This window comes from Dromiciops gliroides, chromosome 3 (genome assembly GCF_019393635.1).
Source record: "Dromiciops gliroides isolate mDroGli1 chromosome 3, mDroGli1.pri, whole genome shotgun sequence".
NCBI classification, from domain to species: Eukaryota; Metazoa; Chordata; class Mammalia; order Microbiotheria; family Microbiotheriidae; genus Dromiciops; species Dromiciops gliroides.
Window position 1 is genome coordinate 264,497,958 of NC_057863.1, and position 26,495 is coordinate 264,524,452.

A 26,495-nucleotide genomic window follows, 5' to 3' on the forward strand; every position below is an offset into this window, starting at 1 on the left:
CTACACTGTAATACATTATTGTGAATAAAATATAGTAAATCTGTTGAAAATGTTTTTACTTCAAGCTCCAAAATAATAATAATAAAAAAGAAACTTTTAAAAAAGAAACGTATAGGGGCAGCTAGATGGCACAATGGATAGAGCACCGGCCCTGGAGTCAGGAGTACCTGAGTTCAAATCCGGCCTCAGACACTTAACTAGCTGTGTGACCCTGGGCAAGTCACTTAACCCCAATTGCCTCATTAAAAAAAAACAAAAAACAAAACAAAACAAAAAAAAGAAATGTATAAATGATGAAAGTAAAGGCAGGTAACAAAAGTTGAATACAGAAGACAAGTACTGTTAAAAAAAAAAAGTGTCTCCATTCCATATGAGAATAGTAGGAAATAACTGGGGAGGTTTATCCTGGAGAAAAGACAACCCAGGGAAACGTGATAGTTCTCCAAACCTGTGGCACTCCCTAATTTTTCTTGAACCTAATGTCACACTCCAGTTCTTACTTTAGTTCTCTTATCTCATTTCTTCTCATCCTTATTCTAAGATCATTGGTCTACTACCATGGACATGAGTCCTTGTTGTCTAGCCAAAATTGATGTTATCTTCATAATAGGCCTCTGTTGCAACATCCAGTGGAAACATTTGACCACACAAAGTATTCTTTGTCTCGGACATAGGATGATACAAACGTGGGAGATAACGAGTGTGAGGAGTCCCTGGCCCACTGTGGGAACCTACCCAAAATCTGAGTGTCTATATGTGAACTCATGCAATATGGCTTACCATTCAATACATTTTTCTTTGTTACTTCTACATTTTAAAACATTATTGTGAATAAAATGTGTTAAATCTCTTTGGAAAATTCTCTTGATTTCAAACTCCAAAATAATTTGATAGCATAGCTGTGCCTTATACATTTGATAATGGAGAGCTAATTACTCATCTTTACTCTCAAGTAAAATATTTGAATTGTTAAGTTTGCATGGCAGCTTCTGAAATTGTTCCTCATGACATTACATGGCATTATTTCCATGTGTGGTTGCAAGATACTAAGCAGATGACCAAATGACTGTTTTATCTTAAGTGGCTTTTATGAGTATTACACTTATATTCAAGCACTTCAGTTAAATGTTTCAGTACTGAAAATAAAAAAAAGAAATTCATGTAAAATGTGCTGACATTGACATATTTGCTTGATTAGAATAAGGAAAAGTCTTTTTAAAAAATAAAAAGCCATAAAAATACATAGTAGAGCAATCTATTTTATCAAATAGCTAAGCAAAGATAAAGTATTTTATACAGTGTAAATTTCAGAATAGTTTATAGTATTTCAACTACACTGCAACATGAAAGATAAAAGAAAAATAGCTTTCTATTACCATTTCAAACACATACTCCTGATATGTACATGGGTCAATCTTAATTTTACTGTCCACATTATTCTTCAGGTGAAGTTCAGGAGCTTCCTTTTGCAAAATAAGCAGGCTTTACTTCTTTATTTAGCATGGCATATTTTGTTAATGAAATAACAAACATATAAAATTATCTTAATATTTGCCTCAAGGTGGAGCATACAGTTCATCTTGCCGATTGAGATTTCAAAGCCATTCCAAGCTAATGTTCTGATGTCATTGGTTATACACATCCAGAAAGTTAAAGCATGATTTCTTCCTTGTAAGACAAATAATCAAGTTGTTAAATCTCCATGCTACTTTCCTTCTTGTTGCTTTTTGAAATCCATAGTGTGGATTGGTTTGGGCTAGTTTTTGTTCTTCCTTTACTGAAGAAAAAGAAAGAAATTTTTTTAGTGTACTTACTTCCTAGCTAACTCAGGTATAAGCTGGCCTGAATAATGTCATCTCAGATTCCCACAGACCATTGGTCACTACTTTTATGAAGTCATTTCCTTTTCCATTTGTAAAACAATGCAATACTCTAATTTAATTAAATATTTGTATATTTTGATATATCAAAATGATCCATAGAAAATTTGGATAATTTAAAATGTATTTCAGTTGGACCTGTCAATTTAAAATGTAGGAATGATATTGAAATAATACCAAATATTTTGATGCTATTAGTACTTATTGCATCCTAATTTTCTTCAGATTTTGAAATTCATGTTTTACCAGTGCTTGGCTAACAATATAATTAGGGAAAGATAACTGGAATTAATATCAATCCAGGAAATCTCAATAATATTATCCTACTGAGTGGGAAAACATCCAGGGTAGCCAGTTTCTAACAACCATTCTACTTATCTTGAGTTTCATCTCCATATTAACTGTTTTTGTTTGGTCATTTTGAGTTCAAAGGTCATTCTACACTTTTTTGTTTTGTTTTCTTTAGAAAACAAGCAAAAATAAGAATTTGGGATACCTTTCTTTCCTTAACAAATCTAACTTTGGTGGGGTTTTGGGGGTTTTTGTTTGTTTGTTTGTTTGTTTTATTGCACATCATTCCTTTTAACTCCTGTCAAAAACTCACCTGAAAATTCTAATCTCATTAAATCAAAATTTTAATATTACTTAATCTCATTTAATCTCACTGGCCGGGAAGGGGATATTGTTTATTTTTAGGGAAACAAATGTGGGATATATGTTTGAAAAAAGTAAGGAAAAAAGACTTTCCTAATGAAGACATTAATTTCTGTCATATTTTTTTTCTTTCATAATGTTTCTATTTAACTTCAATCACAATTTCATTGGTACAGACAAACTTCTTCAACATCTTGCCATTGTATATTAGCAACTATTCTGCAATTAAGAACCTTAGACAATTATCTGTGGGACACTGAGAGGTTACGTGACTTATTAGATCACACAAGTATATATCAGAGATGGCGCTTGAACCTAGATTTTCAGACTAGAAAGCAGACTGTGTCCATTACACCAAACTGCTTCCCTTCTATAATAGATTTAATTAGTGAGACTTTCCAATTATGTTCCTATATAGCTAAGCTAATTCTTCTTTACCTTTATTTTTCTCCTCTACTTGTAGTGATCCTTTTTAAATTAATGGGAGTTCCTATTTTGAAGACACAATACAAATAGCATTAATGAATATTATTTCCAATTTAATCTATACTGTTATAGTCTAAGACTCTCAGATCAGATATTTTGAACATATTCAATTAATATTTTCACAATGAATATCCAACTGTTACATCAAATGAATTCAATCAGAAATTTTCTCCTGAATATATAGTAGTAATAATACATACATTAAATAAACAAACTTTAAAATTATATATGTGAAGTCATCTATTATGATATAAAAATAATAGAAGCAATTTATTCAATGATCCTATTTTTTTTCAGGGAAATGGGGATTAAGTGACTTGCCCAGGGTCACACAGCTAGTAAGTGTCAAGTGTCTGAGGCCGGATTTGAACTCAGGTACTCCTGAATCCAGGGCCAGTGCTTTATCCACTGTGCCACCTAGCCACCCCACAATGGTCCTATTTTTTTTGGTTTTGTTTTGTTTTTTGGTTAGGCAATTGGGGTTAAGTGACTTGCCCAGGGTCACACAGCCAGTAAGTGTTAAGTGTCTGAGGCCGGATTTGAACTCAGGTACTCCTGACTCCAGGGCCAGTGCTCCATCCACTGCGCCATCTAGCTGCCCCAATGGTCCTATTTTTAAAAGTTATTCATCTCTTGTTTAAAAGAGTAAAAAAATAATTTTGCCCTGCTAAATAAGTAAAGAATAATTTTATCACCTTTTATCGTTATTCTGAGTACTATCTCACACCAGTGATGGGTTTAGTGTGTGTATTTGTGTTCCACCTAATTGTATTATGCATCATTAGTTTTATCATGAGATTGTCATACCTGTGGATGATTATTAGTTTAGAAAACAGAGTCATTACCTGCATTTCAGTCTCTCACAATCCCCATAATCATCGCATTATTACATAATCTGTAGCCTTCCAGGGCCAGATACTGGCATATTATGTGACATTTTGAAATTTTACCAGCTTTTACTAATTCAAATTCATAACATAAGTTTAAAAAGTGAATATGAAGATATGGAAATATGCCAACATATAGTTCATGAGTAATATTTCATGTATTTACCTTTTATGTAGCATCTGAAAGCAGCAGGTCCCAAAAGCCACCAGTATCAACAAGAGCAGAGGTATTGTTGGTATGACAACATAAATTAGGTTAGGAATTATACCTATAAAAAAACTCAGAGTATGTTATGATATTTTCCATATTCATCTTAAAACTTCTCATGCATTTGATATGGCAAAATATAACTCTCTAGTTATTGGAACAAGTATAACTAGAAATTATCTATATCTATCAATACATTTAATATACACGAGCATGTTTTAGTCAGACAATAAACCAAACTTAAGCCACAGCACTTAATATACATCTTTGTCAATGTTTGTAAATTTGTAAGTCTGATATTCATAATGAGAGTAGTTTTTATAGAATATTAGTGTTTTCTTCCCTTTTTCCCTTTCATTAATTAAAGAGAAAAACACTAATTATTTTTATGCTGTGATAAAAATATAAATGCTGATAGAGTATGGAGAGCAAAGAATCAATCATAATTAAATTCTAAGATTAATTAGTTTGTTCTTTAATTCTCTCTCATCACTCAGGGGGACTCTAAATCTGCCTAAGAAGATAAGAAACTACAGTCATTTCATTACTGTGATGCCTATAATTACAACATAACACTTCTTCAGCGCAATAAGATGAAAAAAAATGTTATCCCAATTTGCTATTTTTGATCTGTTCTTCAGATAACAATGTTTTTGAGTACTGTAAAATCAGTCTTTTGAAAAAATCAAAATGTTAGTTTTAATTCATCTCTATAGAGTAATTGACTGATAAATTCAGGATCATCAGTACAATAATACTAGATAATTCAAGTCAAAATAGATCCTTCTACCACTAAAAATCTGTATAACTGCTCAAAATTCTGTTTGGCTACATAGAAAAATGATTTTATCTTCTAGGAAAGAAAGAAGAAGATATACTGTTAAATCTAGTTGAGATAAATCAACAAGAGAATCCTTTCAGATTAAGGTATAAAGATGGGGTAGTTTGGTTAAAGTTCCCATTATTTCACTCCATGATGTAGAGAGTTCTACAAGTCTCTAACTATAGAGGCTTCATTAAGTCTTCCAACTAATCAATTCAAATTGTTTCCTTTTGCATTCATCTTCTCCATCCAAGGAAAAGGGAACATTCTTCTTACTTTATAGAAACAGTTCTTTAAAGTTATTTTAAAATGACTTTTCTATTCAGGGCAAATCTAACAAGAAGTTCTTGGTTTATCTAGCCAAACTGAGTCATAACTTTAGAATCATACTGCTATAAGTAGCAACCCATAAAATACAATTCCTTACAAACATGCTGTTTGTAAGAGAGTCCATATCACCCTGTTCACAGGACATTGAAAACTCTAATTTGCATCATACAGACAAAAGAACCCCATAGAGACATAGCTTTTTAACTAAATGAAGATATAGGCATATATATGCATGTGTATATCAGTATATATAGGTATGTAGGTATACATATAAACTCAGCATTAGAGATGTCTGTATTCAGTGGTTATATATTTTAAATTCATTCCTCAGCCCTGCCTGAAAACCATTAGGATCATTTGTTCTGGCCAAGTGAAGTATCACGAAGCTGCTAATGAAATTAGCTTATTTAGCATTTAGAAGGCCTATGGCAGATTTCTATTTTGGGGGAAAATGTACTGGAAAGTATAATTTCTGTTCTGGTTAGAACAATTAAGTCAACATAAACTAATTACCTGTTTCAGTAACAACTATGTGATACGGATCTTCTGGTTTGCTTGCATCAAAGGACTTTCCTGCTGGGATAGTTGGAAAACTCTCTGTAAAAGATTACAAATAGTTTATACATACATACATATTCAATACTAAATATGAAAGATATAGGGTTCAATAATGAAAAGCACTTCAAATGTCTGTTTTTATAAGTAATAATTTATCTATAACCAAATTCAATTTAAAGATTGTATTTCAATTTGAAATTTTCATATTTCATAACTAAAAAAACAATTTTACCATCTATTTATGAATTATACATTTTGTAGCACTACATATCTAGAATTACATCCTGTTTCCTGATAATTACTGATAATTATCCAGCTAGCTGGAAGGATGCTATCCAGCCCTTAGTCAGAGCCAAGAAGGTAGAGGTATGAGTTTTCCAAGTGGTTTTAAAAATAATTTTGTATTATCTGTAATTTTATAAGGCAAGATAATCAGCAATTTATTTTATTTGTATTGCACCAAGCATGGGTATTTCAAGCAACAATGATCTGGAGTACATTTCTGCACTGTATCCTTGAAAGAGATTTTTCTGACAATTCCTGATCTTAAAAAAATTTTTTAAGATCACTTTTCTAGTACTTTATTTCACAATTACTATATCTGGGTTTTTTATTTATTTTAAATCTTTTTAAAAGATCACTTTTCTGATACTTTACTTCACAATTATCATATCTGTTTTTTTAATTTCACTATAAAAATCTTTTGTTTCTTACCATGATCTTGCACTGCCTCCTAATCCTTTCTCTAAGACACTATCTGTTAAATCAATAGTTCAGTGAAAGAACGATTCGATTAGAAAATAGTATTTCTTTGCATTCCTCCTTAATTATGACCCTTAGTTTACTTATGTAAGCTTTTCGAAGTTATAAATTAAAAAACACTGTATTTGTACACTCCTTCCTGTATGTACTTCAAAACATTTAAAAATTTAATTTATAATGAGATAGATCATCACTCCTGCTCACAGTAATCAATCTTTCCTTTTTAGTGCTGAAGCACTTAACATTAATACTATTTTCGTGACATTTAGTCATCTATTACCCTGTATTAGTATTTACATTTTTACATGGAAATGCCTTGTTTCCCCAAATAAATCATGTCTATGGGACACAGACTATTTTTAGCATCCTTTTATCCCATACTATACCCAGCAACGTTTTATTTCTGCATTAAGCATTTAATAAATATTTATTAAATGAATAAATAAAATGCATTATTAAACTTATCACTCAATCCCCAAGTACCTAATACTATTTAAAATAATTATTAATAGGTAGCAATAACTAATGCTAAAGTAGAAAATCGACAAAGTTGTACTCCAATGCATCATTGTGACACGGAGATGACCTTTGTTCCTCAAGGGCTAGGCCAGTGGTGTGCAAATTCTGACAGATTCTACCATGCTGAAAAAGCTTCAATATGAGCCTGGCAACAAAACATCTGTCAGCTTTCCAAAGTGCAGAGAAACTTATCACCAGCTGCTTATGTATGAATTCTTTGGGCATAGCAGCCCACAAAACAAACAGAAAACAGAAAACATCCTTCAAACACACAGAAGCTCCCCCACTTCTGGGACCATGGTTACGTCTTGGCAGAGAAGCAGAGGGTACTGAAACTCAGTCAGTTTTTAGGCCATCTCAAACATTACCTTGGCTGTTAATACTCTAAATAAGAGATAACTTTTCTATTCACCAACTAATGGACATACTGCTCTAAGAAATGAATCACATAATTCTTGACATTCGTAATGTAAATACAACCAAAAACCGGAAATTATACTTAAATGGCTTATGGGTCCTCCTTCGAGAGGAAAGTAAAAGAGATGACAAAATTAGTTTATAAAGACCATTTCATTTCTTGGAACTTTTGGTCATCTCTTACTGCAATGCTCATGATAAATATGTTGAAGAAGACCACCATGAAAATAATTGCAGCTTATGTACCAAGTTCAGTTGCAGATGATAAAGAGGGAGAGGAATTCTTCATAGGTTGTTATATATGTCAAAAGTAGGCATAAGGGAAAATGGAGGGGAAATGTTATGGAAAATATGGTTCTGGAGTAAGTAGTAAAGACCAGAAAGATATAAAACAGTCAATTTCTTCAAAACTCTTCAATATTTTCAAAAAGGTATTTTATGGGGGCTGCTAGGTGGTGCAATGGATAGAACACCAGTCCTGGAGTCACGAAAGCTTGAGTTCAAATCTGACCTCTGTTACTTACTTAGCTGTGTGACCTTGGACAAACCACTTAAACTCGACTGCCTCCACAAGAAAAAGGAAGGGTATTATACGGCAGTTAAAGGTTAATTACAGCTAAATTCACACAAAATAGGATCCTTGATAAGACAAAGTGTTTATAAATCAATACCGGAGTACTCTAATATTTAGAGCAGTTATTCAGTGTCCCTCTCCCACCAGTCTCCAGGCACCTGAATCACAAACAAAAGCAAACCTAGAAGCTTATGTGAGGCTTGTTCTGGCCTCCCTTATGACTGCAATGATCCTGTCATATCCTCCATAATTATATTTAGCATGTATAGAAACCTTTAATGTTTGCAAAGCACTTAATAAAAGTTATCTCATCTTTTCTTCATAACAATCCTTGGATGTAACTGCTTTTATTGTTCCGGTTTAACAAATGAAGAAACTGAGGCAGACAGTGGTTAAGTAACTTAGCCCGGGTCATACATCTAATAAATATCTGAAGCAAGATTTGAACTTAGGCCTTCCTGGCTCCAAATTCAGGGCTCTGTTCCACCTAACATCTTACAAGAAGACACCAATTCTACCCAACCACATAAAGCAAAAGAGGAAACAAAGAAGAAATTAAGTAGTCTAAAAATGTATGATTTCTGACTGGGGTCCAGGTCTACAGTAAGCGTTCTTGGGGACTACAGTGACTCTACACAAATAATCCTTCCTTCTCCACATCTTACAAGAACTGGTAGGCACTGATTCTTCTTAGTAAAAAGTAGAGTGGAGAAAATAATTAGACAAGGTGCCAACATGGGTGGTTACCCTGAAGGAAAGGAATTGAAATCCAATTTAAGTAAACACTATCTCTCATAGTTTATTTAAGGTAGGGACCTAAGCCAACAAAACTTTTACCTTCAATGGCTAAGTGGTTGAGGAATAAGAATAAACAAAATGAGAATAACAAGTCTTCAAAAGAATAATTACAAATTATTAACTCCCATATGAATGATTATTCCATATCACTAATAATAAGAGGCATGCAAAACAAAGCAACCTGGACAATTCTCCTTATACTCAGTAAATTGCTTAATAAAAGATAAGATGGGAATAGCCTATATTGGGGAGATTGTGGAAAGACAAGCACACTGATATTGTACTAGTGGGGCTGTGAATTAGTTGGTCCAAACATTCTGAAAGTCAGTTTGAAATTGTGGAAACTAGTTAACAAGCATCCATTAAGCACGCTCTGTTAAGTGCTGAGGATACAAAGAAAACCAGTCCTTGACCTCAAGAAGTTCATATTCTAATGGGTGAGAATAAGGAGACAAGGTTGAAACCTAGGTTGAAAGCCTGAGTGATGAGGAGGATGGTGGTAAACTTTGATAACAATAACAATAACTTTCGTTCAGAAGAGAAGTCTTGGGAGAAAGACAATGAGTTCAGTTTTGGACATGTTGAGTTTCATATGTCTATGAGACACTAAGTTGTTGGAGATGCCTAATCAATAGTAGGAGATAGAGGAGTGGAAGTCGGAAGAGAAGTTAGGGATGGTATAAGTATATCTTCTTGTTATTCAGCCTTCATTATTGAAGAGGACCTTGCCAGATATCATGACTTGCACTGAATTGGATTTAAGTTAGGAAGGACTGTGCAATGTCACCAGCCTCACTCTCTCCTCCAGAGCCATCTGGGTCCAGTGGCAAGATAGACATCAGGATGACTGGAGATGGCCCTCAACATTTAAGGCAATTTGGGTTAAGTGACTTTGCCCAGGATCACACAATTAGTAAGGGTCTGTGGTGAGACTTGAACTCAGGCCCTCCCAACTTCAGAGCCAGTGCTCTATCCACTGCACTACCTAACTACCTCATAAGTATATATACTATGCATCTATATAGGAGTGGTAATTCAATTCACAGGAGCAGATGAATTCACCAAGTGAAATAGTATGGAAAGATAAGAGAAGAGGGCCTAGGACAGAGCCTTGGAAGATATCATGGTTAGCAGATATGACCTACCAAAGGAGACTGAGAAGGAGTGATCAGACATGCACGAAAACCTATAGAAAGAATAGTATCAAGGATAAAATGGTTATCATATTGTTAAAATCCACAGAAAGATCAAGAAGGATGAAAACTGAGAGAATGCCATTAGAATTGACAATTAAGAGATCACTGGGGGGCGGCTAGGTGGCGCAGTGGATAAAGCACCGGCCCTGGATTCAGGAGTACCGGAGTTCAAATCTGGCCTCAGACACTTGACACTTACTAGCTGTGTGACCCTGGGCAAGTCACTTAACCCCCATTGCCCCGCAAAAAAAAAAAAAAAAAAAAAAAAAAAAAAAGAGAGATCACTGATTGGGGGCATCTAGGTGGATAAAGCAGCAGCCTTGGATTCAGGAGGACCTGAGTTCAAATCCGGCCTCAGACCCTTGACACTTACTAACTGTGTGACCCTGGGCAAGTCACTTAACCCTCATTGCCCTACAAAAACAAAACAAAGAGATCATTGATAAATTTAGAGAGAACATTTTCAGTTGAAGTCTTGTTAGAAGCCAGAGTACAAAGGATTACAAGTGAGTAAAAAGAAATCTTGGTGAGAGAAAGGGTGGTAACAAATAGAGAAGGAAGACAGCCAAAAATAACAGGAAAATATAAAACAACAACAAAAGTTAAAACAACAAATATTTCAAGAGGAAAATATAACTCTAAAGACCAAAGCCAAGGAGTTAACAGAGAGGATCCTAAAACTAGAAAGAAACATGAGAACTAAATCCACAAAGAGATTATAAATCTCATTTAACAAATATACAAGCAAAAAAAGGTGAACCAATGACTGATAAAGAATAAAATCCTGTGGACCACCAAGAAAGCATGGAGCAACAAGAAATTCCAGAATCATTCAAAGCAGAAATTAAACCTATAATAGAAGAAAAGAGGAATGAATATAGGTCAGGACTTAAAGCTTTCTATTCAAAACTTCAAAAATAAAATCCAAATACCTGATTAGAAAAATTAAATATATGGCAGAGAATTTTTCTAAAGAAGCAAAAGAAAGAATTTATGGTCACACAAGAGGTAGAGAGCATTATGGGATGTAAAATGGTTATATCAAATGAAAAAGGTTTTACACAATCAAAACCAATGCAGCCAAGATTAGAAAGGAAGCAAAAAACTTGGGGAAGGGGAGGATTACAGCAAGTTTCTCTGACAGAGGCCTCATTTCTCAAAAATAGAGAGAAATTAGTCAAATTTATAATAATATGAGTTATTACCCAATTGACAAATGGTCAAAGGAGATGAACAGGCAGTTTTGAGAAGAAGAAAGCAAAGCTATTTATTGTTTAGTTGTTTTTTAGTCATGTCCAACACTTAGTGACCCCTTTTGTGGTTTTTTTTGGCAAAGATACTGGAGTAGTTTGACATTTATTGTTCCAGCTCATTTTACATATGAGTAGACTGAGGCAGACAGGGTTAAGTGACTTGCCTAGTGTCACATAGCTAGCAAGTTGTCTGAGACTGGATTTGAACTCAGGTTTTTCTGACTTTAAACCTGGCACTCTATCCAATGTACCACCTGGGTGTCCCCCCAAAAGCTATCTATAGTAATATGAAAAAATGCTCTAAATAACTTTTGATTAGAGAAATGCAAATTAATGTAACTCTAAAGTACCACCTCATACCTATCAGATTGGTTAATATGACAGAAAAGGAAAATGACAAATGTTGACAGGGATGTGGGAAAATAGGGATACTAATGCATTGTTGATGGGGTTGTGAACTGATCCAAACATTCTGGAGATCAAACATGAACTGAAATAAAGTGAAATGAGCAGAACCAGGAGAACATTGTACACAGTAACAGCAATACTGCAAGATGATCAGCTGTGAATGACTTAGCTATTCTTAGCAATATAGTGATCCAAAACTATTCTGAAGGACTTATGATTAAAAAAAAAAGTTATATACCCCCAGAGAAACAACTGATGGAGTCTGAATACATATTGAAGCATTTTCTTTATTATTTGGGGTTTTGGGGCCTGTCTTTTCCTTTGCAATGTGGATAATATGGAAATGTTTTGCATGACCACATAGTGTATAATCTATTTCAAATTTCTCACCTTCTCAAGGTGGGGGGATGGGAAGAAGAGAATTTAAAGCTCAAAATTTTTTAAAATGAATGTTTAAAAATTTAATTTCCAAGTAATTGGTTAAATTTTTTTTTAAAGAGGACGCTACGGGACTAGGGGGAGCAGATAAAATAAAGACGCAAAAGAGAGAATTACATATTTAGAAATTACTGAAGCAGAAGAAAGAGGATACCAGACTGGTAGAATAAAAACAAAAGGAAATGACATTAAAAGAAAATATAACAAGTTTCTCCTTTCCCTCAAATCATAAGTACATGCTTTTCTTGGGTTTACTGCACACTTAGAAGAAATGTTGGATTGCTTCTGAATCTTGATTACCTCATCTGATCAACTTTTCTATATCTTAATCAAGACTTTAAAAAATAATGATTGTTGCTTTATAGTATAGTATAGTATAAAGCTATTCCACTTTCTTTCCTACTTTTACATTTTTTTCTCTTGAAACCATTGACCTTTTGCTTCATACCATTTGCAAATTGAGATAATTTTTTACTTCATTTTTACCTGTTTGTATTCTCTCAATATTTTTATAGCTAGCATTTCTAGAATTATACCACATAATAGCAGCCACAATGGACACCTATGTTTCACCCTTGACATTGTTAGAAACATTTCTAGTGTATCTCCATTACAAATAACATTAGTTCACTCAGTGCTTGGGGTCTTCTCTTCCTGGAACAGTTCCCCATCCCCGTGACCCACTTAACATGGAATATCCCTGTTCAGGGCCCATCCCACTCCCTTTTCTCATTGATGACTTCCATTTGGAACCTCCATTTTGTGGAGGGGGGCAAAATTGGTCTATCCTATTGCTCTGCCCAATCCTACCCTTTTTACTTGCTGTCCTGTCTCCCTCCATTATAATGTAAATTCCTTGAGGACAGGGACTACCATTCTTTTTACTTTTATTTGTACCACTAGAACTTAGAATAATGCCTGATATATATTAAACACTTAATAAATGCTTGTTTCCTTTATTCAGCCCTCTTGGTTTAGATAATGTTTATCTATATATAGTTTTAGTGGGGTTTTTTACATCAAAAATGAGAGTTGTATTTTATAAGAATTTGTAGTCTTCCTGATGTTGAACAATTAGTACATGCTTAGATATTAATCCAACATGGTGATAGTGAGTAATACAGTACATTGGAATGTAGTATACACAGTTTGCTTTGAGGACCTGAGAAGCTGTAAAGAACTGCCAAGTTTTTCCACAGAATAATCAAGTGTGATATTTATGAAAACCTTGATAAAATGTTTCCCACCTGGTTGATACTTGCAGATAAAATTGTGCTTCATATTGCATCTGTCATCATTCCACTGGTAAAGGTAGGGACCCCCAAGCCCAGGATTGGCAGTTGGTTGATGATACATCACAACACAAGCTTCACTTCCACAGGAAGGTTCATCAGTATACCAGTTTCTAAAAGTATACACCAAATACAAGTATCTTAAAGCAATATTACCCACAAAAATTATAATTTCTTCTGCCTTTATAGGTAATCTGCTTTCCCCTTAAAGACTAAACACTGAAATGATTACTCATGCCTCTAACATCCACACTTACCGATACTGAGAACTGCTTCCATCAGACCACTTGTAGAGGTTTGGACAAGCACCTGACGTCTGTCCCTCTCCATTTCTCCAAAGTCCAATCCAGAAGTCACCATCAGCAATGCCTGTATCTGGCTTAGTGAGATTTTGTAACATGCTTTCTATTAACTTCTGTTCTGTTTCACTTTCAAGACTAAGAAGAACTCCACCATCACTTTCGCAAGCTTGTCGTGCCTCCTGGAATCCCACTCGACTTGACAAGTCCTGAAAATAGGCTATTTTGTAACAGGGATGTTTGAAGTCTGTGAAACACACTTTCTGACCTGAAAGACATGCAGACAAGGTGATGGATAATACAATATCAATTGCATGGACAAAACATGTTTTTTTTTTTTTTTTAAAAAAAACCTATAAAATATCAGTGAAACAAAAGTAAACACTCTCCAAAATTTTATCTTTTTTTTTAAAATCTATTTTCTGGTTATATTTTCTGATTATATTTAATTGCTTTTCCTCCAGCTCTATTTGAATACTCATGTTGGTGCAATACAACATTTGAATTTAGAAACTGCATCATTTTAATTATGTCACAATGCAGCTCATTCAGTTACTCTCATCAACATATCAGTGAAAGTAGCTAAGAACCTATCTAATAAAAAGAAACATGAATTAAAATATGAAAGTAGACAATAAAGCACTGGAATAGAAAATCAACGAGAGAATTCTGGATGAGCCAAGAAAGTATGGAAAATGTCATCATCAGCACTTATGTACAATCTATAGATTCTGTGATATAGGTTTTCTGTCTATACAAAACATCGAATAAATTTAATTTTCTTACAAATGACTACATTTCCCTTGAACAACAATTATACTCAGTCATTCACCACAAAGTAGAAGCTCTAAATTTGAATCTGAAGAACTTAGGGTCAAGTGTTTTCATGGAAAACCTATATTTTTTGTGGAGAAGGAAAGAAGTAGAAGTTCCCGTCTTAGGTGAATGCTAAGTAACAAAGTATGAAAGAATAGTGTCTATAAAATCTTATTTAGCTGAACCCTGGCAATGAGAGATCTGATTCTTCAGACCATTCATCTAATAAGTGCCCACTATATTAAATGTTCAAATTGAATTGAGTTCCATAAGGAAAAGAAGAATTAAATTCTGTGGAGTTATCTGAATTGGTGAACTAATTACAATTTTTAGTATACTCCAGGATTAATGTTAACTTATCATATTAATTTAGTGTTTCTTTATAAAGTGAGCACTACCCAAGTAGCCCATAAAAGCTAAACATATTGGGGCAGCTAGGTGGCGCAGTGGATAGAGCACCAGCCCTGGATTCAGGACTACCTGAGTTCAAATCCGACCTCAGACACTTAACACTTACTAACTGTGTGACTCTGGGCAAGTCACTTAACCCCAATTGCCTCACATACACACACACACAAAAAAAGCTTAACGTATTTCTGAAACATCTAAATATACTCATTGCTACAAGCAGGAAGTATGCTGTCTATCTTTAATTAAGGATAATTGTGAAAATTTAGTAACTTTAAATATTAAAAACACATTTCTGGTTTCCTAATTTCAATATTTATTGTTCTTTTTCTTTGAATATTATTTCAAAGGATACAGTATTTTGTTCTCACATCTAAATCACTGATTAAAAAGTAGAAGGAAGATATGTAATGGCACATAGAGATTACATGAGGATTTTGTAGAACATAAACATTTACCAAATAGGGGAATAAGTAATACATTATTAAAATGTAATTGTAATACCTTCTTGAGCAATGCCCTGCAAGACAGCCCTGTGCTAGGTCTTATAAAGAAGAAGGTAACTCCTGATTGATTGAAATGAAGCTGAGAATGATGTTGTGCATCTGTTTAAGGGACTTAACTTTAGTAGTTGTCTGAGTACACACATGGATGAAGACCTCCAATAAGGTGGTTGTGAGAGAGAGAGAAACTTTGATTATAGAGTGAAGTCCTGTAAGATATGGACATGTATGGGAGCTGGCCCAATCCCATTTCTTGACCTCCATCCCATTCAAGAGACTGATAAGAAAGGACTCCCCTGAGTTAAATTGTTCTTTCACTCTCTGTCTCTGACTGTCTCTGTCTGTCTCTGTCTCTCTCTCTCTCTGTTTAAGATATCTTACCTCTGAGATAAAGAGCTCATTCACTCTTTTCGGTTTTTGTTTTTTGGAGGGTTTTTGCAGGGCAATGGGGGTTAAGTGACTTGCCCAGGGTCACACAGCTAGTAAGTGTCAAGTGTCTGAGGCAGGGTTTGAACTCAGGTACTCCTGAATCCAGGGCCGGTGCTTTATCCACTGTGCCACCTAGCCACCCCCAAGAGCTCATTTACTCTTAAATAAACTCTGTCTCTCTGTCTCTCCACATATATATGTCTGTGTATACACGTGTGTATGTGTGTATGCATGTGTATAATATGTATACGTATATATACAAGCATGTGTGTTTCTGTGTGCATTGTGTATATGTATGCACATAAACACATGTATATACAAAGGATATGCAAGAAATCAAAGTCATTGTTATAGTACTTAGCATGAAAAGAATACCTTTACTTTTGTCAAGAACATGTCTCTAAGCAAGAACAGTCATCAGTTAATTTTCCTTAAAGTCTGGATTTAGACTAATTTAAAAGGTAACAAGGAGAGATCTCATTAATAAAATAAACTGTAAGAATTTTAAGGGGTTTTTAAACTGGGGATGAGAAGAGAGAGTGTACTACTTATTCTGATATTACTTGGCATATACGTACATATTTTTATATATGTGTATATATATATATATGTTTCTGTGTGTGTATACACACACACACACACACACACACACACAGAGGAATACAATAGGCATCACCCACTCAAACTTATCTCTCTGTGTGTCTGTCTGATTCTCTCTCTGTTTCTTTCTGTCTGTGGTATCTGGGGAAAGAATTGCTTCCCATCTTGAGTGACTAGAGAAAGTAGCTTTTATTCTGGTTCCCCTAAAAAATTATATTCTTATATTGCAAATATCTGATTATGATAGATATAATTCTAGGTCTTTGCTGTTCCTCAAACAAGATGCTACATCTCCTGACTCTGCATTTTCACTGGCAGTCCCCCACACCTGGAATCCCTCCTTCCTCATTTCTAACTGCTCCCTTCCCTGGTTTCCTTCAAATCTCTGCTAAAATCCCATTTTATGAAAGAAACCTTTCATGTTGGAAGGCTAGGGCCTTCTATCTGAGATTATCTCCAATATATCCTGTAAAGGTGTTTGTGAGTATGTATGTGTGTATATATTTGCGTGCGTGTGTTGTTTGTATACTTGTTTGCTCGTCCTCACTCCCTACTGGATTGTAAATTCCTTGAGAGCATGAATTGCTTTTACCTTTCTTTGTATCCCCAACACTTATCAATTACTAAGACTGAAAAGTAATGATCATTTAGGTGAGAGAGGAGCACTGAGAGAGATCAGAGTAATAAAAGCCAAGAAGCGAATAAAGAACTAGAAAGGAGTAGTTTCCAGTATTAACAGCTGCAGAATATTCCAGTAGAATTAAAATTGTGAAGACTTTATAGGTTATTCTGATTCCATATTTATCCATAAAAAGAGACAAAGGGCTGCACAAATTGTTTTGGGTTGCAGGAGGGGAGGTTAGAACAAGAGAAGGATGCTGCACGTAGCACAGAGCCAAGGTTTGATAACTAGTCCAGCCAAGCTTTGGGTTTTTAAAAAGGGGGGGGGGGTTATAGAGAATGCATGTGATGTCAGAGCCAAAAACGGATGAAATAAAGATAAAGCTAACTGATCTTAAGGAATTCAGACCCCAGTGGCTAGTTCCTTGTAGCTATGGTGATGCATGTCTTATTTTACAAATAAGACAACTGAGCCCTGAAGAAAATAAATAACTAACCTATGGTATAAAACTGAAATTATGACCCATATCTCCTGACTATTCGTTCAATGTTTTCCCCTCTATCACACTGGGTCTTAAATGCTAAAATTCTAAATATGTGATTTATGCCATGCAAACATAATTGTGGAAACAAAAATTAAGGAAATATCTATGTCAGCTTTTCTCCAAGAACATAGTTTATTTTGACTTTATATAGATTTTTAAATTTACAGTTTTACAAAGTCTTTTTATAATTTATGTAGAAATGTCTTAAATTATAGAATTTTAAAATTTGAGACTTTAGAAATAATCAAGTGATTTGAATACAATGAGAATATACAAAAGGAGCAAAAAAAAAATTCTTTTAAGCAAACCATGCAATGGCAAGGTGGAATGTATTTAAGAAATAATAGCAATGTGTAGTCTGTTAAATGACTATAAGTCATTAATAAAATTTGGACCTTTCTTGCCAGGGACATACTTAAAGAAATTGAATCTCTCGAAACTGCACAGTCATCACTTTTTGCTCTTGATGATGTCATGGAATAACATTACAGACTAACACAGTCAGCAGTTCTTCTTTTCAATTCTCAGACCTGGGGTTAGCAAATATGGTTTTGTAAAATCCTAGTATATCCTCAATTACACTATGTGCTGTCCTAAATTCTTAATACCAAAATTTATTTCAATTCACTTAATTAAAAAATCCATATTTATATCTATATATGCATACAGATATAGTATGTTTTGGCATAATTAGGTTTTACATAGAGTACTTAAGTCCTTTAAAATTTGAAATCACAGCCACATGCATTTAAAACATAAAAAAGGAAAAACTAGAATGTTCATTCTTCCTGAATTAATATTTTTGTGTGATATAAATACCTTATAGCCCAATTAATTTAATGGTTTCATACTGTTGCCTATATAGCTAGTGTGTGTGTGTATGTGTGTGTACCAGTATCTCTTTGATTATAAGCTTTTGGAAATAAATATTTGGTTTATGTGGTCCCCAGGTCTATACAATCCCTAGCTCAGCAACACAAGTAATAAAAAAAAATTGGGCAATAACAATGTTTATCTATTTTTTCTTTGCTAAGCACACATTTAAACCAATCATAACTGCTTTCCTTTATATTATCCAAATCTATGACTTCACTGATGTGGGGAGATCTCAGGGTAAAAACCCTTCCAATAATCCATTATTTATAGTCTGAGAATTTAGAGAATTTCTAGGACAATAAAAGGTTAAGTAACTTGTTTGTGGTCACACAGCTACTATGTATCATAGGCAAAACTTGAACTCAGGGCTTTCTGACTCCTGGGCCAAATTGTTATCCACTATGTCAGACAGCCCATAGCACCCTGAGTATATCCAATCCCATTTGAACTCTTAAATACTATCAAATGTTTAAATGCTAATATTGGTATTTTGATAAATATTAGATTTCAAATATTAAATACTATTAACCTTAAAATGATATAAATGCCAAATTATTAAATAAGGTTATGGGGATTATTTTCAATTAAATGGTTATTTTTCAATTCAAATGATAAGAATTATTAGAAGATAATTTCTAATAAAAAGTTTGATTATACTTTTAAGGTAACACAATTTTTGTAATGTAGTAAATAAATGAAATATACTTCAATTACTTCAGATTGTTGTGTGGTCCATTTTAGTTATTAAAATAAAGATATCTCAAAACATTTCACATTTGTTAGTGCTTTAATTTTATAAATATTTGGATTTTTCTCTTATTAATCATCCGTTAATTTCTTTGTTGAAACATGTTTCCAATCTTACATCATGTTTCATATTTGCCCCCAAATAAATTGACTACAAATGAAAAATGATATATCTCCACTGTCTGTTTCAGGTATCTAAGCTAGGGAGCAATAAATCAATAAATGTGTCATGAAAAAGATTGACTTCCCCAATCCAAACAGAACATCTTATCCCCATAGCCAGTGAATCAAATATTGCTTCCCCTATTCCTCACTCTCCCAAATCATGTAGGACTCCTTGAATTCATGAATGCTATTTTAGCAAAAGATGCTGTCTATATTTTGACAAAAAGTAATATCCTAAAGTGAATACAATAGATATATGGTTACTATCACAAATAGTTAAGTTACAATTTGAATATTTTATAGCCAAAGGCCATTAAACTGTATAGGAAAAATGCATTACTCAGTCATTGTTTTTAAACATCATCATTTATGCTAAATCAATTATCTCATGTTCAATTAATTAGGTTTCCAGATGTCACCCATAAGATGCCTATAAATGTTCCACAAGGAAACAATGCAAAAGATATTTAGTAATAATTTTAATGTATAATATAAAGTAAAAATTTTGTCAACATTGCTTCATAATGTTTTATTTTTATTTTAATCATTTCTTCTTTGAAAATTCTAAAGCACATACAATATACACAAAAGAAAAACTTCTAAAAGGATAGTATGGAAATCAATGAAGTATTTCCATTTTAACAAAAACAAACAAACAAACCTATGTGAAGTTCTCTTAAACATTTGGGTTTGGTTGTGTGTGTTATTATTGTTGTTGTTGTTGTTGTTGTTGTTGTTTAACTTGACCTGTGAATTCAATATATAGACCAACCAGTAAATAACTTCCTCGACCAATGTATAACAGCAACTTTAGATCTTTGGGAGTTGTCTGGAGGACTGGGAAGTGAAATGATTTGTCTAGCCAGTGAATGTCAGAGGCTAGATTTGAACACAGATTTTTTTTTTTACTCTGAGGTCACTTCACCAAGCTGCCAAATGTTTAAATCTCCATATATTCAGAAAAGACTCTAAGTTTTAACTGTCCCAATTAGAAAATAACATTTAGGATACTTTCTAAATTATAACTCTAAGAAACACCCTTGTGTAGTATACACTCATTTCATAAATAGCATAACATGATTTTTTCTCCAAAAATTTAGGAGAGGGGATATACACAAAACTAAATTAATTTAATTATCTTTCAAAGTGTATTTCATTCTAATATTACAAAAAAGTTGAAGGCAGCTGGCTTGTAACTATGTTTTTAAGAAGTGTGTTTTGAAGATTCAGCAAATTTTTATGACTATTATTAGTAGCAATGGATTTAATACCCTGTTTGTCCTTTATAAAGGCCTGACTTTAGAGCTGATTAAACAACTCTTTTTTGGTGGCATTTTCTATGCCTCTAAAATTAAAATGACAGTAGAGTACTACCCCATTTGGGGACACCTAGACCCTTTCCTGCTTCCTAATTATATGCATTTTATGTGCCTCCTACAAAAAAAGAATAAATTATCTTAATAATCATTTGCTAAATTGATTTGAATTATGTACCTCATAACTATTCTATATAATATTCCTGTATATGTCAGATCACAAACTTTACCTATTAAGCAGTTTTTCTTTTTAAGATTCATTAGAGAGGAACTCATACTCATTGGCTTTCTACCTAAAGTTTACCAGTCAAAAAAACAAATTTTCATGCTTAAAACACATTCATCTAATCAAGTACCAAAAGCTAGCACAGTGTCTTAAGCAAGATTCAAACAAAAGACACTTTAGTAAATGAACTACTTCATTCTCTGACTTTGGGTATCAACTACACAAATAGTAAAGAATCTATCCAGTTTCTAAAGACCTTTCCACAGAGATTTCCTATCCTCCTTGGGTCATCCTATGTGCACTGTTAAGCAATTCTCTCTCTCAAGAGGTTTATTCTTACAGAAAAAGAAGGGAAGGTGAGGAAAGAAGAAAGGAAAGGGAAAGGAAAACAAATGATACATAAAATAGTATCTCAATCAATCATAACATTATTTTTAAAAGAAAGTCTTATATTTAAATATTTAAACAAATACTTTTTCAATACTTCCAGAACCGATTTCAAGAACTCACAATTTTACTAGTGTGGTTGCTCTACCTACTAATAAATTTGAAATCCCTCTGTTTTGGTTAATGGTATATAGGAATTTCTGAGATTATCAGAATACTGATAGGGACAAAAAAATTTTTTTTTGCTTCAAAAACAAGAATTTGTACTAAGTAACAGCATCTCAAAACCCTCGTTTTACATTATATATTGTATGTTTTTTTCCTCTTAAAAAGAAGCTTCCCATCTGCAAAGGCCCAGAGTCAGAGCTACATCATTTTTGTTATCTGTATTCTAGTCTTTTATGTTCTGACAGCTGCTAAATGATGGGTGGGGGGCTGGGGAAAGAGAAGGTGGAGATGAAGCAGAGTCCTCAGAATAATACAAGGTTTAAACTGGCAAGAAATGAAAGGGCAACGTGGGAAAGAAGAGGAAAAGACAAAGGGGAAACAGCTGAACATTAAAGACCCTATTTAATTTTTACTTCATGGGCTCACAAGGATGCCTGAACACACCTTGAAAAGTCACAGAGAACTGACCATGCAGTAGAGACATGGAGATTCATTTGTGAAAAGATGCTCTTCTTCATTGTTTGCTTTTCACAAATGAAATCCGCCTCCTTTGTGACCACATAGAAACAACACAAGGGAAAGTCTAGTCATTCTTTTTTCAGTGTCTAGAATGAAGAATCAAAAATCATCAGGTGTTATTCTTTCCATTGACATTCCCATCCGCTGTGCTTCTTAGCCCTTAGCTTCTTAGCAATTTGTCCATCTTCCCAATCTTTCCACTTTTTTCAAGTCAGTCTGCCAAAGTGGAATAGTCTAGAAACACACTAGTCCATGAAGAGGCTATGCCACATATGATCTTTGCAAACTTATACAAGTCACTTCATTTCCCTGAAATTCGTTTTCCTGATAAGTGAATTATATGGTCTAGTCGATCTCTAGGTTTGAATTGTTTGAACTTTATGTGCATGTCTCTGTCTGCGTGTCTGTGAAATGGAGAAGAGAGAAGGGGACCGGGAAGCTAATAGGTGCAAACTGTTTAACCCTCGTCACTCTAAGCCCCACTTCCAATTCCACAGGTACAAAATGTATCTCTGGGCGGTAACCCAACAAAACTAACGAGGGGAACAAAGTTCCCAAACAAGGACTCCTTCGTTCTCTCCCACTCTCCCAGAAATGTAGCAGGTAACAAGAAGTTTAAACAACTGTGACTCTCCTTCCAACCATTTTTCTTTCTTGGTTTCTCCTTACTTACCACTGACGACCCTCCGGGAGAAGCCGCCCTGGCCCCAGAGCAACATTGCACCCAGAAGAAGACTGATCATCCCGTTCATCGTGTCTGGGGAGGCTGTAGAGTCCAGGAACAATCCGAGAGACACACCCACATGCGCTGCGCACCCTCAAGAGTGAGACCAGGTGCAGTCCGCTGCCTCAGGTACAAGTCTCTTGTGAGCAAGAGGTTCCACGGTCTTTCTGGCCCTTTATCCTGCTTCCAGTCTGAACTCCAAGCTTTCTGTCCCCCTTTCCCTTGCAATTTGTTTTCCTTTAACTCAAGTCACAGTCGGTTTCGCAAACCCCAGGATCCTTTCTGCAGTCTTTCACATTTCTTAGACAAAGAACTGTAACTCCCTCTTCAGTTACTCATCTACCCACCTTTTCTCTGAAAACGTTGGGGGGGGGGGGCAGGGAGGAGAAGCGGGTTAAATGGAGGTAGGTATATGGAGTAGACAAGTTCAAGGCTCTAGTTTCTGTTCAAAAAGTGAGGGTTAAACCAGGGCTTCAGTCATGAGTCTCTTTGTCTCTCGCCCCAACGCACCGGTCTTTGTGTGGGAGAGGGTGGGCTAGCGGTTCTGTCTGGGAGGTCAGCTGTTGCTTCTGCTCACTGGATGTGCCTTCTTTTCCATCCATCCCCTGCGCTATTGATTTTTTTTTTTTGGCCCCTCCTCTAACCGGGAAGCCTATTCCAAAACCGTAGAATCAGCAACCCCAGCGCACCACCCCCCCTTCCCTCCTCCTTTTCCTTTTGCTAAGAGGTCTTCTGTATTTATTTGTGTAAAATGTGACAGCTTGGCTACAACATTTTGACAAAAGGTTGGATCAATTTGCATTTCCTAGAGATTAATGTTCACTGATGTTAAATTGTGGGAACTTTTTCCCCCCCGCATGGATATAGGGTATTCTGTTCAATCATGCCAACTTCAGCTGAAGGAGGGTAAGAAGAAACATGCTTGATGAAATACATGGTGTCAAGATTTTTTTTCCTTTCTGCAAGTAGATGATTTCCAAATAATTTGTTTTACTAAATTGCTGCAGAAGCAGACTGCAGGGAATATTTGGATTATGAATCTTTCCTGGCTGATTTCAGCCTCTCGATTTATATTGCTTCTCCATGGCTTTAACTTAAATAATACTATATATTACTATTCAATATAAAATATTCTATTTAGGCATCTGCACAAGACAATGTCCATTTATTTCCATGCATTCATCAGTTTGTGAACTTCAGTTTAAATTACAAGTAAAATACAGTAGAAACTACAGTTTAACTTTTTAATAACACCCATTTCAAAAGGGACTCGCTTACCTAGAGTGCCAGAAGTTATATTACAACCTTACCTATTTAAAACTTTCCTTTATTGTGAATCTTGAGAATAGTGTTTTATACAACAAATACTTCAATTTATCACTTATCATTGTATTGGTTTACAAAATTTGTTATCCCAAAATCTTTGGATTATGAGACAGTTTTAATCAATCAATCAACAAGTTTCTATTAAGTATCTATTATGTCCCAGGAGAAAAATGGAAGTTCCTACTCTCAAGATGCTTACATGTCATAGGAAACCCAATGAAACACAGATATCAATAGGCTCTTCCACAGAGACTATAGATGCTGATACAGTATCACCTTAACATATTCCATGTGGAGTCTGTGGATTGAACTGAAAGTTTAACTGTGCTTCTTGGAGGTACATAAGACTGTGATTTCTGAGAAGAAAATACAGAAGGAAAAATCTAAGAAAACTGGATTTAACCTTTGTCTAGTGAAGAAACATAAAGAGGTGTCTTGAGAAAATAATTTGTTATCCTAGGAGTTATCTGATGGGATTGTGTTTCCAGAATTGAGGAGTCAGCAATTGTAGTGGTGATTTAAAGGGATTTGGGCTGTGATCTTTCTTACAGATGATAGATTTTTTTTTTTTAGTGAGGCAATTGGGGTTAAGTGACTTGCCCAGGGTCACACAGCTAGTAAGTGTTAAGTGTCTGAGGCCGGATTTGAACTCAGGTACTCCTGACTCCAGGGCCCGTGCTCTATCCACTGCGCCATCTAGCTGCCCCCAGATGATAGATTTTAAATAGTGTTGTCTTTGTTTTATTGTTTTTACATCATCAATAAACATCAGAGGCAGTAATATTGATCTTTTTTCAATTTAGAAGATTTTCCATCCATGCTGCCTCTGTATAGAATAAATATAAAATAAGTATAAGGTTGCTTAAGGAAGAAGGGATCTGAAAAGGTTCCATGTAGAAACTTAAGGCACATCAACAGGATATATAGTGTCATGTTTGTAGAGAAAGGGAATTTGTTTACATAATAGAGTTCAGGTATGATATGTAATAAGCCTTGAAAAATCTTGTAAAGGACTTTAGAAGACAGAGGAATTTAAATATTATCCTAGAGACAATAGGAAACTTAAATTTTATTGACTGCCTAGGGAGTATTATAGTGCAACCCCCACCTTAAGAAAATCACTATTGGCAGCTATGTGAGGGATATATTTGAATGAGGAAGGAATAAAGTGGAGGGGGACCAATTAAGGGGTCATTGCAATAGTCTAGGTGATGAGGGCCTAAGGTTAGGCAGTGTTGTGTGATTAACGAGAAGGGGATAGGGGTGAGAGATACTGTGAAGATAGAAATGGTAGAATACCATAGAAATGGCGAAATTTGACAAGTGATTACGTGCGTGAAGTGAGGAGTCAAAGATGATGCCAAGGGCTCAAAGAGGGACTAACATACATACTCAAGTGGGTATAGTAATATATTTTTGCCCTAAGGAAAAGTGGGAGGGGAAGGAGATGGGGGGCGGGGGAGAAGAGGGGAAGGAGGGAATGGAAGTTTTGGGGGGGAGCTGCAAAAAGCAAAACACTTTCGAGGAAGGTGAAGATGTTCTTCATAACAGCATGTGTACGACACATTGAATTGCTTAATTTCATAGGGAGAGTTGAGGAGGAGGGAGGAAGAAATATTTAGAAAACAGAATTAGCTCAAAGACCTAAAAAAAAAGATGATGCCAAGGATGTAAACCATGAAAACTAGAATGATCATGATCCTCTACATAAATAGGAAAGTTTAGAAGAGGGATAGGTTTGAGGGAAAGTATGAGTTGTCTATTATATATATTGGGGGAGGGGAGAAGGGAATAATCCTTTATATAGTACCTACTATGTGGCAGACACTATGCTAAGCACTTTTTACAAATATTATTTCATTTGATCCTCATAACTACCTGGCAATGTAGGTGCTGTGATTATTCCCATTTTACATTTGAGTCAAACAGAGTCACACAGCTAGTAAGTGTCTGAGACCAGATTTGAACTCATACCTTCCTGACTCCAGGTCAAGTGAGTCTATACTATATGCTGTAACACCTAGCTGACTATTGCATTTAAGATGTCTATGTTATGTTTGATGTGTTGATGATGTATGACTATAACTCAGGAGAGAGAATGGAACTGAATATATAGAAAGTCATCTGTATAGAAATGGTAATTGAACCCAAAGGAGTTGATGAGGTCATCAAGGGAGAGAGTGTAGAGGACAGAAGGTAAAGGAAGAGAAGGCAAGGGGAAGGATGGGAGGATCCCAGGTGAGGACATGTACAGTTTAATAATTTTTTTAAATATATAATATCCAGGTAATCCTGTGATTCTTAAGTTACATGTCCTTGATCTGTTTTCCAAGTCAG

The 26,495-nt window shown here is 34.7% G+C and overlaps 1 protein-coding gene across 2 annotated transcripts; it reads right to left on the minus strand.

Annotated features, from left to right (window-relative positions):
- Positions 1-1,254: 1,254 nt before the first annotated feature.
- CHODL (chondrolectin) lies at positions 1,255-23,423 on the minus strand. 2 transcript variants are annotated; one of them, XM_043996388.1, is made up of 6 exons: positions 22,782-23,423; positions 13,741-14,050; positions 13,439-13,596; positions 5,782-5,865; positions 4,074-4,176; positions 1,255-1,777 (listed from the first exon to the last, which is right to left on the minus strand). In XM_043996388.1, the coding sequence occupies exons 1-6, from the start codon at positions 22,858-22,860 to the stop codon at positions 1,693-1,695; spliced, it is 819 nt and encodes a 272-aa protein (XP_043852323.1). In that variant the 5' UTR covers positions 22,861-23,423; the 3' UTR covers positions 1,255-1,692. The 2 variants fall into 2 exon arrangements, with proteins under 2 accessions (XP_043852323.1, XP_043852324.1); XM_043996389.1 differs by having other exon boundaries at positions 1,631-1,772.
- Between the last annotated feature and the right edge of the window lie 3,072 nt (positions 23,424-26,495).

Excerpts from the sequence above, each read along its gene's own strand:
- CHODL (XM_043996388.1), bottom strand. The coding sequence starts at position 22,860 with ATGAACGGGATGATCAGTCTTCTTCTGGGTGCAATGTTGCTCTGGGGC. Across the intron at positions 5,866-13,438 it reads TATCTGCAAGTATCAACCAG|AGAGTTTTCCAACTATCCCA; the intron begins GTGGGAAACATT and ends AATCTTTTACAG. Across the intron at positions 4,177-5,781 it reads CATAGTTGTTACTGAAACAG|GTATAATTCCTAACCTAATT; the intron begins GTAATTAGTTTA and ends GTTTTTTTATAG.